Raw genomic sequence first — 17,542 nt, 5'->3', positions numbered from 1 at the left:
GTTCGAATCTCGAATTAAAACCGCCTCATAACTAAATAAGTTTAAAAATGGGTGTTGTCTTAATACCCCGGGTGGGTGTGTGGGTAGAAAGGGAGAGCTAAGTTATCCTGGGTTGTTAGACCTGACGTTATAGTGTCATGGACAACAGTCTCACCCGTTTGAGGTAATTTATATGTAGGTAGGTCAGCAAGCAGCAGGTCAAGAAAAGGCGTGACACAATATAGGAATTCAAAGCACTGTTGATAAGTACACATCAACTTGACTTTGTCAAAGCATTTGATACATTATAATTATTAGTCGCATATTGCCTTAAACGATAAGACAATGTACGATTAATTATACTTCCTAAATTATGATAAACAAATTCTCCCTTCAGTTGCTAATAAGGTTAGATTATTGCTAGCTTAGAACCACCCAATCAGAATTCAATTTAAGTATCCAAAGTTTTATAGCCAAATAATAAGATAAAGATTTTAATAAACTTTTGATACCAGTGTAACTTACAGCCTCCAAATATCTCCCTCCCTGTATACTCCTTCCTCATAATTTTTTCAGATTTTATAATATGAATAATAAACACAACATAAATACATATATATCTTTATTAGAATAAAAATAAAAACAATGGCAACGGGATAATTTTAATAAACACATAAAAAATGTATACTTTTTTACACAATCAGATGAAAAGAAAAATGATATAATTCGTTATATTTGGTGCTCTAAATTTTTTTCTGGATGAAATAAGATTTTTACACATCAAAGCATCTAATAATTTTATACCGCAGAAAGCAAAAAATATCCTTAAATTTTAATTTCGTTTTGATTAACAATCAAACAGTGAATTTACGACTAAAATCCAATTAACGCTCGTCTTATAATAACAAACTATAGTAAGTTATACTCTAACTTAACAATAAAACTGCTAAATTGCGTATTTTTTGAAAACGATAGTGAAAAGCGTCTTTAAAGAATATGACATTTTTATTCGTACGCGACTTTTATTGAAATTAATTTTAAATTTATTTTCTTTTTGAAGGTGTGAGGGTTTGATCCAAATCAGCCATTTTATAAAGAATCATCTTTTTTAATTTCTAATGTATCGATTATACTTATTTTTCATAAACGCGCTAAAAAAAGAGAAATATACTTAATTTTTCATGGAATTCAAGTAACACATTTATAAGCACCAAAGTTAGTACGGCCATAAATATTATTAGACATCATTTTTAAAATATTATTTTTTTTAAATCTTCCTAAATTCTTAAAGTTTAGCCTTTATATTGAATCCATGAGGAAACATGCTTTATTTATGAAGCAAAATAATAAAAAAAATGTAAATTTGAATGACTTAGGTTTATTAAACTATTGACAAAAATAACAAGGAGCATTTATATAAATATTTTTTAAAAATTATTTCAGCTAACAAACCTTATAAATCAAAATATTAATGCATTGTATTTTTTTATTTATTTTGACAATAAAAATATACATAGAAAACGCTTTTTCTATGCTTTTAAATTTACATTAAGGAAAGGGATAATTTTAAACACCATATCCAGATATTAAGAAGTAGCTACTAAAATATATCTACTTATCACTTTATAATCTATCTATAGCCAAAAAGAACAAGACACATAAATTGACATGCAGTAAGATAAAAGGTATAAATTATATTTAACAAGAAATATTTTTTTTTTATTATTATCACAGTAAAGCTTGCTTAAAACACAAGAGGAATTAATTAAGGGTGCAGATAAAAATATACAGAATTAGGTCATCTTTAATGGTGGTACAAGTCACATATTTTATTTGGCCTAAAAGCCATTATGTGCCTTTTTTTTAAAGTTTATTTGAAGGTCATTTTTGACATTTTGTCATTTCGTCATGGATCAAAATTGGGGCTTTTGTGTGTGTAAATGTTGCAGTTCCTCCATCCCGCGCGCGCGCGCCCACACACGTTCGCATGCACATAGCATTCTCAAACATCAGATTTTAAGTCCTGTAAAAGATAAGAAAGGTTTAATGTTGCCCCCGCCCCCCTGGGCTTTGTCCCCAATGTTAAAAATATAAATAACAATTAATGGTTTAGTATCTGAAGATTTATAAGATATTTATTATTATCTTCAAATGCTTTTTACTAAAAAAACAAATATATCAAATCATGATTATATCATATAGATCTTTTGGTATGATTTAATTAGTTATTATTAAAGTACTTTTGTCCTCAATAACTTTATAGATCATATCATGAAGTCTTAAACCAGCTTATCAAACATATCTTCTTTCTTAATTACAATAGCTAAAATTTGAAAACCAAAAAGGTTTTCAATATAGAACATTTTTTAAACCCTATTCTTTAATTGAAATTTGAAAGTCGACTTGTTTGCCTTATTGGTTTTTCATCATTTTTCATTATTTTTTACTCTACCTTGTAAACGAAGCAAAAATTACTATTTCTCCTACTATAAAGGGAAATATCGCAAAAAGCTCAAACCCACAAAACACTGAAAAAAGAGAAAAATTGTTGAATTATTGAACCTGAAAATAACACTTATAAAGAAGAAAAAAATATTTAGTTAATTTAAATTTACAGGGGTGTAGAGTCTACTATATGCAATAACCTAAACTCATATTGTGTCCAAAGTAATTTCTAAATTTGAAATCTATACTTTACCCCCCCCCCCCCCAAAAAATGTTTTTTTTTATATGTAAACTTTACACTCCGTATATTTTTTTATCATTGCTATATTTAGGTATATCATATGCTTCAAGAATAATTTTTTTAATGCAAAACTTTTTATTTACGTAATGTTGCTTACTTTTAATAATGCAAAAGTTTTTGTGTATAAAAAAGTTTTTATTATCAAGGCATGAAAGATAAAAATACAATTTTAGTAACTTTTAGTATGACGCAATCTTAGCAGAGATTCGAACCTGATTCCTGCAATATTACAAAGCAGGAAAAATTAAGCAAAATTCTTAAATTCAAGTAAGGTTAAAGAGTTAAGCCAATTCCTTAATAATTAAAAATAACATGATTTTAAGCCAAGGTATAAATTTTTAGCCCTATCTTTATAATCAAACTGCTGTTAAAACTTCTCTATAACCTTTCAATGAAAATATATTTTGTAAATCTTAAAATTAAGATCTTTTCTACTATTTATACATACCGGGTAAAAATAAATCCGTTGAAGAGATATTAAGGAACCCAATGTTGAAAATGCTGATGTTAATTTTGTGTGTCATTAAGTTATTGCAACCTTTTTTAAACTCTTGCCCCCAGTTACAGCTTTAGTACCCCTTTTTGTTATTTAGTAAAAATACATTTGAAATATATATTGCCATGTATTGAAATAAAAGAGGATAACAAAAACTACCCTACCTAATTGAAACAAACATTCAGTAATGTATACCTTTTTAGAGAAAGACAAACAAGCAAAAAAATGCTTTGCAAGACTAGACTAGATTTTTTACAATTTCACCAGTAAGGTTAAAAAGTATACATTACTTGCAGATACAACACAACTAATCTATTCTAGAAAAATAATTTTTACATTTTTTATTTCCCCCATCTTTTTCCCAGGTTGCAAGGGTTTGCCTCACTTATTTTACCTATGTTATTAAACAAGGACAAATAAGTTATCAGCAGTTTAGGTGCTTTGTAATAAGGCCTAGATAACACACAAAAATTTTGATTTTGACTGGATCCAACGCTCACACCTTCAAATAAAAATAGAAAAAGGTATTTGCTCTTTTTTTAATAAAGCAATGTTAATCAGTTATAATAGATAGATAGCTTATATTTTAGATAGATATTCTGAATTTATTTTAATCTTTAGATTAAAAATCTTAAAGGTAGAAAAATAATATTGCTAGGAAAAATATATAAATCGAATAAAATTCTAATTTGCAAACAAAAAGTAATGATAAGAAAGCATGAATGTTGTTTTTAAAGAATAAAAATGATATTTTGATACTTATCGTAATAAATTTAATGATGGTGAAAAGCAGAGGAATGTTGCCTTAGCTTTGTGAGAGCACAAAGTCTGTGGCTAGGTATGCTAGAGACAAATTAGAAGTTGAAGAAATCCACAAGAAATTGTACTGAGGCCACGCGCGCGTACACACACACACAAACACGCGCGCTAGCCAATGCCTCGGATAAATCTTTTAGTTTTAAATCACTGTTGTCTCAATTTTTACTTGAAAGAACTTTGTATTAAAAAGTGTGTGTGTCTATATACTTATGTATATATATATGATATATATTAAAATGTATGTATATATTATTAGTGCTATAAAATTGCTGCGCGCGCATGACAGAGCAGAGACTAAATAAGCATGCAACCAACACAGGAAGAGTGAGATAAAACACACAAAGGGCTGAATCTCTAAATCTCTCATGAAAGAGATAAAATGACCAGCTATGTATATATCTCTGTATGAAAAGAGATATTTTTACAAACTGATCTCTCCATGCAAACTAAAGTTCTGACTCTACAGAAATACAAAATTGTGTGTGTGTGTCATGACTGAGGGTGGTGAGTAATGCGCGCGCGCTTTATACACAATAACAAGTTTTATAGCAGGTTCTTTAAACATAGCAAATAAACTTCAGCCGTCGGGGGACAACGGCCATCCAGCTTTCAGAATCATCAAGATGGCACTTCTACTGGTAATTTGTAGTCGCCAGGCGTCGTAGTTAAATGGCTTTCCAGCCCGATAAAAACAGCTTAAATATTTCAGAATATATTTAAAGTTGAGGATTTGTTGAGACAACCATGTTGTCCTCTGCTGTGTCCATGCTTGTGGATGTATTTGTTGTTGTCACAGTGGACTGTGTTTCTCCAGTGGATGTGGCAGGTGTCACACTTGAACTGCTGCTGCTTGATGAAGTTGGAACTGACTCTGAGGAATTTGAAGTGGAAGAAGAAGTTGATGGCGAAGAAGATGGTTCTTCTGTAGCTGCTGCTGAAGTTGACAGATTAACTGGAATATTATTTGAACTAGATGAAGAGTTAGCAGCAACTGCTGATGACTGAACCCCACTTGGTCCTGCCACTGGCCCTGAAGCGCTGCTAGTGCTTGCAGCAGCCGCCGTGGGAGCAGCAGCAGGGGTGCTGTTCGAGCCAGCAGCTACTACTGGGATAGCAGCACCGCTAGGTCCAGCCTGGGCTGGGTTGGCAGCTCCAGCTGCTGGCACTGGGGTAATGTTGGTTGGTGGAGGTCTAGTAGTGTTGGGCCGGTGTCTCGGCCGGCTACTGCTGGAATCTCTCTTCTTATGCTCTTTCTCCTGAAAATATTTAATCATAAGAATACATTTAAATAATAAATAAAGTAAAAAAAATGGGATGATTGTAGGTTTTTATAGTTAAATAATATCTCATATTATAATATGTGAACAATATATTATACAGTCAACATTACAACAACAATTTTTACCTTTAAAGACCTCATTGTAATAATGAAATTAAGTTGACCAAATTGATCTGTGTATTCTCTGGCTGTGTAGGTGGTGGCTACAAATACTTCGTCTTTGGATACCTGGAAAAAATATATTATTAGGTATTCCGCCAATTTTTTGCACATTCGAAATTTTAAAAAGGGATCTTAACATACAAAATCCAGGTACGGGGTTATTCCAAGCTCTTTCATTGAAGGGAGGGGGGGGGGATCTTAATAACAAATACCTATAAAAAAACGTCATCAAATGTATACTGAATTGCCATTGGTAATTTAGTCTGTGTATTAGCCTATCATTGGTCATTTTTTGTATGACGTCATCTTTTTTATTCACGATGAACATTCATCTATAGCTTTCCATCTTTTTACCTGACTTTCTAATGGTTTCATTGTTGAGCTGACAATTCCCTCAAACTTGGGACCATTTGTTCGTCTCTCAGCATCAAATAAGGAGATCTAAAACAAAAATTTGGTATCAAAAATATAAATTCTTAAGTTTTAAGTTCATCCTGTAAAATCTGGTAGACGTGAACTGCTTAATCCACATAGGTTCTTAGCAGGTTTGGGGCTATTTTTGCAAGTTAGGCTGCAGGTAATTTTTTTTTATAAAGTACCCCCCCCCCCCCACTCTTGGTTATAAACATAACACTTTAGCATATCACCTTTAATTAATAACAAATATCTTCAACAATAACCCATTAAATAGCGACACCCTCCTAACGACGACTAGCGGACAATCAAAGAACTAAAATGTGGACCTGGTAAGCATACTGAGCAGCCATACTGTCAGGACCAATGTATTGTACATGTGCAACAACCAGGTTACAATTGTCTGTGCGCCCCACGCTGCTCGCGTGGATGTGCTTTACTAGAAATCTAAAATTCAAAATAATGATAAAACAAAAAAATGTTATCTTTATGATTATTATACATCAGGGTTCTAAAGAAATAAGACAATAGCCGATAGATTAATGTACATCCACAATGTTAACGCAAAATCACCCCTTATGCAGATTAAACTTAGTAGTAAAAACGTTTGAACACTCAACTTATTTAATAAACCAACCAATAATAATTCAATAAAAGTCTCTTAAGTTGTTAAACCAACGAATAAGAAAACGTTATTGTAAAACTTTGGGAACTAGTGTAATAAACAGCCCATTGTCCCCTCTCTCTCTCTGATTATATAATATACTTTGAAAATATTTTTTTTATTCTACATAAAATAAAAACCTGAACATATTTTTATCCCATTGGTAGATGAATGCCCACAGGTTTCTCTTGGCGAACTGTTTAGCTCTGTAGAACAATGTCCCATTGGGTTGGACTGGGACAGGGGTGACTGCATGCTCAGATTTCAGGTGGGGGGTCACCATGTTCAGGGAGCCTACAAAGAAAATTATCAGTATTCATGGGAGTAGTGTAATGTAGATGACGCGGACAGATATATGTTTAGGGATAATTATAAATTTAAATACAAAAGGATGATGTCTTTTTAAATACCATGTAAAAAAACTCTAGCAATTAAAAAGACACTTTTAATAGAGATCAAGAAAACATAGTAAAAAAGATAGATATAAAGATAGCAATAAGATATCTATGTATCTGTCTATCTATGGAAAAAAACGATGGATAGAAAAATAGCAAGAAGACATCTAGGTACCTGAGAGAAAAAGCACTGCCCATAAAAAAAAGGTAGAAAGAATTCAAGAAGATAGAAAGATAGCTAGAAGGCATCTAGGTACCTGAGAAAAAGCACTTACCATGGAAAATAGATAGATAAATAGAAGGCATCTAGCTAGGTACCTGAGAAAGAGCACTGTCCATAGAAAGAAAGATAGATAGAAAGATAGCAAGAAGTCATCTAGGTACCTGAGAAAGAGCACTGTCCATGGAAAGGGCACTTGAGTTGAAGGTAGTCACAGTTACGTTCATGTTCAGCCTTCAAACTCAGGGGCGCAGAAATTTTACATCCCATCGGGTGGTATCTAAAAAATAAATAATTTGTTAAATACATAAACCTTGCATTAAAAAATCGTTTTTCTTTGGATTCAATATCTTAATTGTATAATGTAAATTACTTCATCCTATTTTTACTATTACAAAAAAAAGATAAGCTTTTAGCATTGAGAAATGGATTGTGCAATAATTTGATAGTGTCTGTTTTTAGTGTTTTTTTTTGCAAGAAAAACATCCATTTTTTCTCATTCCTAATTATAAGGAAAAAGACTATAAAAATACAGATGACAACATCCATAATAGCTAAGTTTACTAAAATAAATGGCCAGACAAAAAAAAATAGATTGACAGAGCTTATTACATTGAATAAACCAAATTTGATGCAAATCACGCAAAAACTGCTTAGAATTCTTTCCAATTCTATGCCTGATTGTTACAGAAATCTTTATACAAAGTTTTAAATTGATAGGACCATTCTAGAATTCCTAATATTTGCTACAATTATGACAAGGAGGCTTGTTATTTTACCTGCATGGAAATTGTAGTAGTCTAGAAACCTGCTCCATAGCAAGATTTCTTTCTGTGGACATGGTGGATCTAAATCATAACAAAGTTAAACATAAATATTTGTTGGATTACTATAAATTTGTTTACAATTTACTTTCAAACATTATTTTTTCTGAAATAAAATTCTTTTTATATTGCCTATTAAAAATGACGTCATACTGGCCTACAACTGGTCAATTAAAATGTGTACTGGCCTGTCATTGATAATTCAGTCTATTTATTGGCCTAACATTGGTTATGTGTATTGTATGACGTCGTTTTCTATAAGCACTATAAAGAACTTCCCTAAAATGGGTCATTAATGCCAAATCCAAGATGGCGTCTTAAAAATGTGTGTTACCTGCAAGTAGGACAGTGGGGAAGACGGGGGAAACAGTCTGTGCATACCAAGTGACCCTAAATAGATAGATAGATTGTATAAATTGACAGATACTATAAAAAGAAACTAAAAAGACAGATAGAAAGATTAATAAACAGATTGACTCCTAGTTACAACTTACTGAAAGATCAATAAATAGATGATTTCATTTTACAGATACAAAATTATCTCAACAGTTTCTTAACAGACTAACAGCAAAACACAGCAAGGTCAGTTTCCCTAGCATAAAACCCACTCCCCAGTCCATATTTTGATAAACATTGAAAATAAAAAGTAAAGTGGGGGGATTTCTTTGTTTGTTTACTATTACTTTAGGTCAGGTTAGGTTATATTGGGTGCATGTATGACTTTGTTGAACTGATTCTCTGAAGTTAGGATTCAACCCCCTTCCCTTATTTGAAAGATGGAAAGGGTAGCTTCAGTACATGATGGGCACTCTGCGGGAAAGCACCCAAAAATTGATATAAAAAAAAGATGTCAATACCTTGATGCATTGTTTGACAGGAGGTGTGATGTGATCTAGACAGACAGGGCACTCCAGAAGTTGCAGGAGTTCATTTGTATCCACGGCTCCCAGCTCTAACATGGCCTGCTCTTGCAGGACGCCCGCCGCCATTCTGAAATTAAACAGTATTGTCAATAAAGCGCTTTTTAAAAGTCTGTTGATCATAGTTATCTTTCGCATCATATTATAGACTGCTTTCCGCGGATATTGAAATGAAAATTAAAAGATTAAATCCTGTACTATTAGCCCGGAGGGCCCGAAGGCCAGGCTAATTAAACTAGCATTAATTTTATGATTTTTTTTATATTCGTGGAAAATTGTCTATAAAACGATGCTCTACATGATTCAGTATGGTTGAGAACCGGTTCTAATCCAGCGGATTATAATCGATTTCAAAGCCAAACTAAAAAAACATTATAAAAGATTCAGCGATCAGTTTATAAACTTCAAAAAGTTTATTTAACAATTTTCTTCAATATAATTTTTTTCAAAACTAGTAAGTTATTAGCTACCTATCTTAAATTATATAACATAAATAATCATAAAATTATTAAAATCAATACAATTATCAAATAAAGAAAGCTCTTTGTTTATTACAAAACAGAAAGAAAATCTACATTTTCTTCATAATTCTTCAAATTAATGCAAAATGTTATGGTTCATGGCATTTAAGAAAACACAACTAGCTTTATATCAGAAACTTTTTTGCTTGAATTATTTTGATTACTATTTTTATCCTAAATTATAGGGTAAGGGGGGGGAAATTTCGTTTTTTTTTCGGTTTTTTTGAAAAAAAAATGGGGTAAATATTAATATTTTCAAATTAAACCAAGACCAGTAGAAAGCTTACGGAAAGGACTATCAGGTCCTAAAAGGACAGTATCCTAGGACTTTTAGAAGTTGGCCGAAATTGACCGCAAAAAAGTTACCGATATTTCCCCACCACCGGGGGAAATATAGGTAATTTTTTTCAACCTAAAAAAAATCGATGAAAAACGGCCAAACGGCCAGTTGAACATAAATAATCATAATTAGTATAGGTTATAGGGATTATCCACAAAAAGTTTCATAATGATCGGACTATTCCTTCTATGTTAAAAATGAATTTTTTTGAAAGACGCGAATTTTCGATTTTTTTTTTGAAATTTTTTTTAAAAAAAACTTAAAATTAATATAAGAAAAAAACGTATTTTATTACTTTTTAGGCCTGATCCTAAAAAAGCTCACATTGAACTATAGATTTAGCCCAAAAAACATGAAAATTGATTAAAAATTGACCTCAAAAATTGAATTTGAAGCAAAAGTGTCATCTTTGCAAAAAATCTTGACTACATTTTAACCTTAAAAAAATCGATGAAAAAAGGCCAAACGACCAAACAAGCGTAAAAAATCATAATTAGTATAGGTGATTGGGATTAACCACAAAAAAATTCTTAAAGATCGGACTATTCCTCCTATGTCAAAAATATTTTTTTTTCAAAGGACCAGAAATTTTGATTTTTTCCTCGCAAAATTTTGATTCAAAAAATAAAATTAATTTTTTTTTGTTATTTATCTGTTCTATTCATTTTTAGGCCTAATTCTTAAAAAGTCCATATGGAATAATAGATTTGACAAAAGAAAACATGAAAACATGACCTTAAAAGTTGAATTTTAATTTCTTTTGAAATTACCGATTTTTCCCCCGGCGCCAACTTTGGTAATTTTTTAAAAAAATATTAACCCGATTTTAAAGCTCTCAACGGATTTGGAAAAAGCGGGCAATTTCTAGTTCAAAAAGTTTTTCAGATCAGCTCTAGGTCTTACCAATTTTTGTGTAGGTCGATCTTTACACACCTACTAAGAAATTTTTGGAAAAAAAAAATTTTTCGTCCGACTTTGAGACCCAATAAGTACCCTTAATATTCATCTCACAAAAAATTCATTTTATACTTTTTTGTAGGCAATTTAATAAGTAACAAATTTGCTTTTATGTTTTTTTCTGTCATTTGAAAGGAACATGGAGAAAAAGGTCATTTAATGAAGGTAGGTCGAAATTACCGAGAATAGCCCCTTACCAAAACTTCCCCCCCCCTTACCCTAAAGTTATAAGGTTTTTTTGCCTGTAGCTTGAGATTTATATGAAACTAATGAACCGATTGGGTTTTTACTTTTTAATTTTAGGGAAGCTTCACAAAGGTCCTGGGATGGTTTTAGACTATTTTGTATTTCAGATTCAAGTCTTGAATTGGTTTATAGCTATTTTTCTACACTTCCCTTCTATATGCTATATAGGCGAAACAGCTATGTTTACATAAAACGTATAATATGAAATGAGTTTAGTGAAAAAAAATATTTTGTTAGAATAAAACTAAAAGTGGTTTAACAGCTGTAAAAAAAAAACGATGACAAAAGAAAGTTTTACTACGAGAGGTAGACACAGAAGTAAACAAGCACAAAAGAAAAAGAAAGGGAGAAGGAGAGAGCTAAAGAGACAGCAGTTTTGTCTATCTATCAACGTTAATTTTTTCTGTCATAAATAAATAGTCAGCTTTAAAAATCTTACCAGAAAAAAACGTAGCATTTTTTCTAATAAAAGTTCAACTCTTTATGTATTCTTAATTTGTTTTGAATTTAGAAAGCTAGCTTTTGACTTTTTTATGTAAGAAAAAATTGCGCAGTAGGCCTATCCAAGCATATTACTTCTATAACTTGAGGCAACACTAAAATCTTATAGTTCCAAGGTCATTGCTAAACTCACTAGGCTTCGTCAGCTATCTGTCTATCATCATCTAGTTAAACAAGGAGTGGTTCACTTTTCAATTTTTACATTTTTTTTGTCTTCTTTTATGTAACAATTTATGTAATCATTTAAAAAAAAAAATTTAGGAAAACTACACAAAAAGTTGAGTTTGGCAAAATTTTAGCTATCTTATTTAATAGTAATATAAATTTCCTTCAATTGTTTCTGTCAATATTAAAAAATATATATTTTTGGATATTTTTTGTTGTTAATTAAGGGCAAACAATAAAAGTAAAGATTTAAATCTTTAGCATTTTTCTCACTTTATGTATATTCACGTTTGACAATTTTCTTTTGAGAGCATGGCATATGAAAAGTGTATGTATGGACAAAATAACGGGACACTTGGTTAATGCCCTCTTCTTTTATATACACACAAATATGTATATAGCTACCAATATGAACTTATAACAAAGATAAAAATACGTAGCCCGCGAACGTAAAATTCGCGCCAATTTTACGACAATAAAGTAACTTTATGGATAAATTTTTTTTAAAAATAGGCTAAAATCAAATAAAATATACCCTAAAAACTAATAATTTCTTCTTAATTTAGTTAGAAACTAAAGATTTAGATCTTGCAATAATTTCAAAGATTTTTCAGCACAGATTTCGAAGATTTTTAAGCAAGAAATTAAAACAATTTTTATTATTAAAAATATTATGTATTAAAAACTAAATCTTAAAACATCTGTTATGCTACTTGGTTTATATCATATTATATTGATTTTTATTAAATACATATTTTCTAAAGAAGTTATTTATCGCATTGTATCATTGACAGCTTTCCGCGGACTTAAAAATGAAAATTATAAGATTAAAACCCTTTTTTTAGCTCTTTGAAGCCGAAGGCCCTGGCTAGCAAAACATGTTATAATTTTATGATATTTAAATTAATACTCGTGGAAAACTGTCTGTAATACGATGCTATACATGATTTTTAAGTATGGCCAAGAACCGGTACTTATCCTGCAGATATTAATCGGTTTTTCATATTTTGAAATTAATCATTGTAATTGATCAATTTTAGTTTGAAAATAAATGAAGAAATAATTTCTATATTAGTGAAATTTCAGAAAGGTAGATTGATTAAAATTAAAAATATTTGCTTAAATGTAAATTTATTGATTTAATGATGTTGCAGATGGTATGCATAATATTGCTTTTAAGTTTTATAAACAAGTACAGGGTGTTTCAGAATAATCAGCTTTATTTTTTTATTAGCACAAAGAAAGTAGCTTTAAACCTTCCAATAACCCACCAAAATGTTCTGCTATTCAAAATCTTTTTGTAGTTACCAAATAAAATATTAGTTTACTGGATAAATCAAAAAATCAACATTTTATTGTACAAATTGCTATTTGATTTGTTACACCTGCATATATATTATGCATATGCTATTTCCGTTTGAGAATTCCTTATCAAGGCTTAATATATACACAGGTGAATAATACAACTACATATAGATATTGTTTCAAAGTTTTAATTGCATTAATATTTATTTATTGCCTTATATTTAATTTTTTTATTCGTTGGTTTAACAACTTTGGAGACTTTTAATTAATTTTGATTGGTTGGTTTATTAAATTGTACATAACGTTTCAACCACTAATTGTAATCTACAGAAGGGGTAATTTTATTTATTAGCAATGGGGATGTACATTTATTAGTCCGCCATTGTCTTATCCCTTTAGATCCCTTATATATTGTGAGATTCTTCAAGAATGTTTTAAATATATTTACATTGCAAATTTTTTCTCGCAGGCCACGCAAAAACATTTGCAAGACTTCCTTAGAAACAGAACATTTTATTTTTAGTTTCTTTGAATTTGAAATAACAAAATAGCTATCCACCGCATCGTATTATAAACAGTTTTTCGTGGATATAAAAATATACAATGATTGCCTGAGATGCCAAAGGTACGGGCTAACAAAACTTGTTTTAATCTTATAATTGTTCATTTTTATATTAGTAGGCAAGCGGATATTATACGATACGATACATGATTTTTCAGTGTGGCTGAGAACTAGTTCTACCGGATATTAATCATTTTCGCAGCCATACTAGAAAAAAATGTTTTTGAATAAATTTGAATCTATAAATCAACATTTTTCGTGTGTGTTATGTATATAAACATCAGATGTTTTTACTACAGATGTACAATGGATGTAGATTATATGTGGATATTATGACAGGAGACAAATTGATGTCAATTTAGGTTGCAATATCCACTTGCTTTTATGGGTCAGGTCGTTTGCCCAGTAAGAGGAGAGGGGATGGTAAACAATGCGGGTGAGGAGATCAATATATAAGCCAGCCTCAGAGTTCACTTTATTATAGAACATGAAAATCTGAAGTAATATCCAAGTACTAATAAATCCAATTTACAACTACACAATTCATATAGTAGAAAACATGAAAGTGCAACAAGTATAATAACATTCTTAGAAGCGGATCACAAATTCTCTAAAATAAGTATGGGGGGAAATATTTCACCTCATTATCCCCTATTCAGTATGTATGTGCGTGTGTGTGATAGTATGTCCTTTGATATCTCGTAAACGACTTGACCGAAATATAAATAAAATCTCATATAAAATAATATTGACCAACCGACGCACGAAGTTAGTTAAAGAGTCGAAACTTATTGGTCAGAGAAATATTAACAAAATATAAGCCATCTATTTTCAATAGCAATCTTCTACATTGCAATAAATAAATAGAAAGATTTAGAAACATGTGAGTTATAGAGTATATTTACTGCTATAATATAACTGATATAACAAATGACCTCTATAATCCTTTAACCCATACATAATATGCTCTTATTAGACAAATTATTGATATTGCTGCATTGTTATTGGCTGAACTAAACCCAGGTGTGCTCCTATTTGTCTGTCTGGCCTCGGAGCAAATATTACAAAAGAGGATGACTAAATGTTCCCTTCAATTATTTATATAGACTTTCTTTTTGTAAATATAAACTAAAAATTAAAATTACAAAACCCCTGACAAAAATACTTAAATAAATTTGAAGCTTGCTTATTATATTCAATGAAAAGAATTAATTTTCCTTCGCCTCTGTATGTTATGTGCATTTTTACCCTTGTTTTTTTACATCTGTAATTTATTGAAGTGGATACAATATCAGATTACCTACATCCTATATGAAATTGGAAAGTCGTTTCCTTTCCGTTTATAAATTATCTATAATAGCTTTATTTATATTATAAGAGCCAAATTTGTAATATTCTTTTTACAAAACTATTTTAAGATGCTATCTTGGACTTTTATGAACAATGAACAGTGGCTATCTTTCTGACAAATATGTAATAGTTCCTTAGAAAAAATGGGATTTTATTTTTTGTTAGATATTTTAGTTTTTTTTAGGTTTAGTTTTTTTAATTTTAATATCCACGGAAAGCTGTCTATAATACGATGCGATAAATGACTATTAAGCTATAAAAATTGGAAAGAATTTTAATGAATATAATAGATTTGAAATCTGCATCAAATCTTAAGGATTTTTTTTATAAAATTCGTTTTTTATATAATTCATTATTTAAAAGCGCAAATCCAATTTAAGTTAATAAATTTTGACCAATAGGATAAGTGGATTGGAAACTACCTGCGCTCTAATTGGTTGAATGATGTACGTCACTTAAGCTTCTCCAATCAGGGCACCGATAGTTTTCAATCCACCAATCACAGATGTCAAAATTATTTAACTTAATTTGTATTTGCGCTTATAGATAAAGAATAATACAAAAAACGAATTTTACAAAAATTCCTTAAAATTTTATGCAGATTTCAAATCTATTATATTCATTAAAATTCTTTCCAATTGTTATAGCTTAATGACTATTACAATTTACTCAATTAATTCGTCTGTGTAAAATATTTCTTTAGCTGTCTGTAAAAATAGAGTGTAATATGGTCCCTGGCAGAATAATTTAGCAATCATATCCCTTTGCCAGGGAGGGAGGGGATATTGGGCTATTTATTACAAAAGTCCTCAATCTCTGATTTGTTGGTTACACTTTTTCTTTTTTCTTTTGGGATGGTTCACTAAGTTCAGTGTCGAAACGTTTCAACCACTAATTGTTCTCTACAGAAGGATATTTTTGTAATTATCATTGGGGATCTACATAAACCTATCAGCCATTGTCTTATCCTTTTAGAAGCCCTGTCCCTTTACTCTCTGCAATCTGACCCCCTCTCCTTCCCTCTTCCCTACTATACCAACTAAGTGCACTCTGCGCATGCAAGGAAGAATAATTGCACAATGTGTTGATGTGCAAAAAAGAAAGTACAAATTCTAAAACAAGGCACATTTTATACTTTAAATGGATTAAAATACGTGAGCACTCTTCGAATTTATTGTACTGAAAAATTAAATTGAAGTTGTAAAAATAAAACACTTTTCAAAACTGTTGTAAAATTAATCTACAGATTGACTTTTTGAAAATATTTTTATATAAAACATTTTTGGATAATTAAGAAAAGTAAAAAAAAGATGGTGTCTTAAATACAAAGAATATAAGATTAGAGAAAAAATTGTTGAAAATTCTTTGTTTGACAGAATTCTTTGTTTTATACTATACCCACCTCCCCCCTGTAGTCACACCCCCACCTAGTCAGTCTCTCTGTTACATGATAATCAGCTGATCATAAAAACTACGCAATAACAAGCTGGATTTTTTTCTCACCAAAGCTAGCTTTCAAAAAATTGTATTTAATTTGAAACAAAATTTACATAGCATTGTGATACAATACTTGTTTCAAAACACATTTTTCATTTTCTTCAAAAATCACAAGCTAACTCCAAAACTTGAAAAAAAATTCAAGTGGATAAGAACTGCCAAGTGGACAAAGATAGTGCATGAAAATCATGCATTTATTTTCACTTAAAACAGTCCTTAAACTCAATAACTTGCCTACCTGAATCTTTAATTGAATTCTCTTGATTATAAACTTTCTTTTTAATGTTCATTTATGTCACAAAAGTTGATAAAACAGCAGATTTTTATGTTTTGCTGATGTATACTTATTCTTGCAATGGTGGTCTGGCGAAAACTGAAGTCTATGCGACAGCTTGAAACTATAAGGCCGCAGCTGCGTTTCTCTGTTTAAGCTGCTCTAAGATTCCCCCTCCCCCTGTTCTCTGCTTACTGAGCAGTGTATATCCTCCCTTTCACTGCCTTTTCAATTAATCCCCCGCAAAGACCTTTTATGGAGTCTCTCAGCCAAATTTCAGATTACTGTGTGTCTTGTGTGCGTGCGCCTTATAGAGTGTGTGTGTATGTGTGTGTGCGTCTTTTTGTGTGTTCGTGTGTGTGTGTGTGGGATATTAAAGTATTTAGTATACGGACTCATGGAGGGCTGGGATATAAAGAACAGGGCCTGGGTTTTAGTAAGAGCAGCTTATAAATTGAAACTAATAGAGTTAAAAAAAAGATCAATCAATGACAGAATTGAATCAAAATCGAATTTGTACCTTCAATAAATTATTCAAATTGCCAAAAATAAAAATTAATGTTTGAGCATTCTAAAATTATTAGGTCTATTTTGAGACAGCTTTTCTAAATAAAGTTGATAACAAATAAGAGAAAGAGTGTATATGTATAAAAATAACTGCGAAGATCACAGACTAAAAGTTCTTTTCCTAGCTTTTCCCACCACGTAAACAGTCTAGCTTGGGCAAAATATCTATGTAATTCTCTAATTTTTACGACTCTAGAATTCACGCTAAAAAGACGACGGAAAAAGGAGCGTATATAGCTTTTACTGCGACTTACTTAACCAACGCACAAAAAACTGAAGCACACAAAAAGTAAGAGTGGTATTGCCTATGGTTTTTGTATTGATACACAGGCTTGCCTG

The 17,542-nt window shown here is 30.8% G+C and overlaps 1 protein-coding gene across 1 annotated transcript; it reads right to left on the bottom strand.

Annotated features, from left to right (window-relative positions):
• Window positions 1-588: 588 nt before the first annotated feature.
• On the bottom strand, window positions 589-17,466 carry LOC145328388 (E3 ubiquitin-protein ligase SIAH1A-like). Its single transcript, XM_080172026.1, has 12 exons — window positions 16,601-17,466; window positions 8,856-8,988; window positions 8,333-8,388; window positions 7,954-8,022; window positions 7,339-7,454; window positions 6,700-6,853; window positions 6,225-6,342; window positions 5,836-5,922; window positions 5,446-5,547; window positions 3,174-5,296; window positions 2,432-2,507; window positions 589-2,002 (listed from the first exon to the last, which is right to left on the bottom strand). The coding sequence occupies exons 2-10, from the start codon at window positions 8,985-8,987 to the stop codon at window positions 4,757-4,759; spliced, it is 1,374 nt and encodes a 457-aa protein (XP_080028152.1). The 5' UTR covers window position 8,988; window positions 16,601-17,466; the 3' UTR covers window positions 589-2,002; window positions 2,432-2,507; window positions 3,174-4,756.
• Between the last annotated feature and the right edge of the window lie 76 nt (window positions 17,467-17,542).

The sequence above is a fragment of the Acartia tonsa genome, chromosome 9 (genome assembly GCF_053477335.1).
Source record: "Acartia tonsa isolate MP-2025a chromosome 9, ASM5347733v1, whole genome shotgun sequence".
In the NCBI taxonomy this organism is placed as follows: domain Eukaryota; kingdom Metazoa; phylum Arthropoda; class Copepoda; order Calanoida; family Acartiidae; genus Acartia; species Acartia tonsa.
The sequence above is the reverse complement of the archived record's forward strand: the minus strand, read 5'-3'. Positions and strand labels throughout refer to the sequence as shown.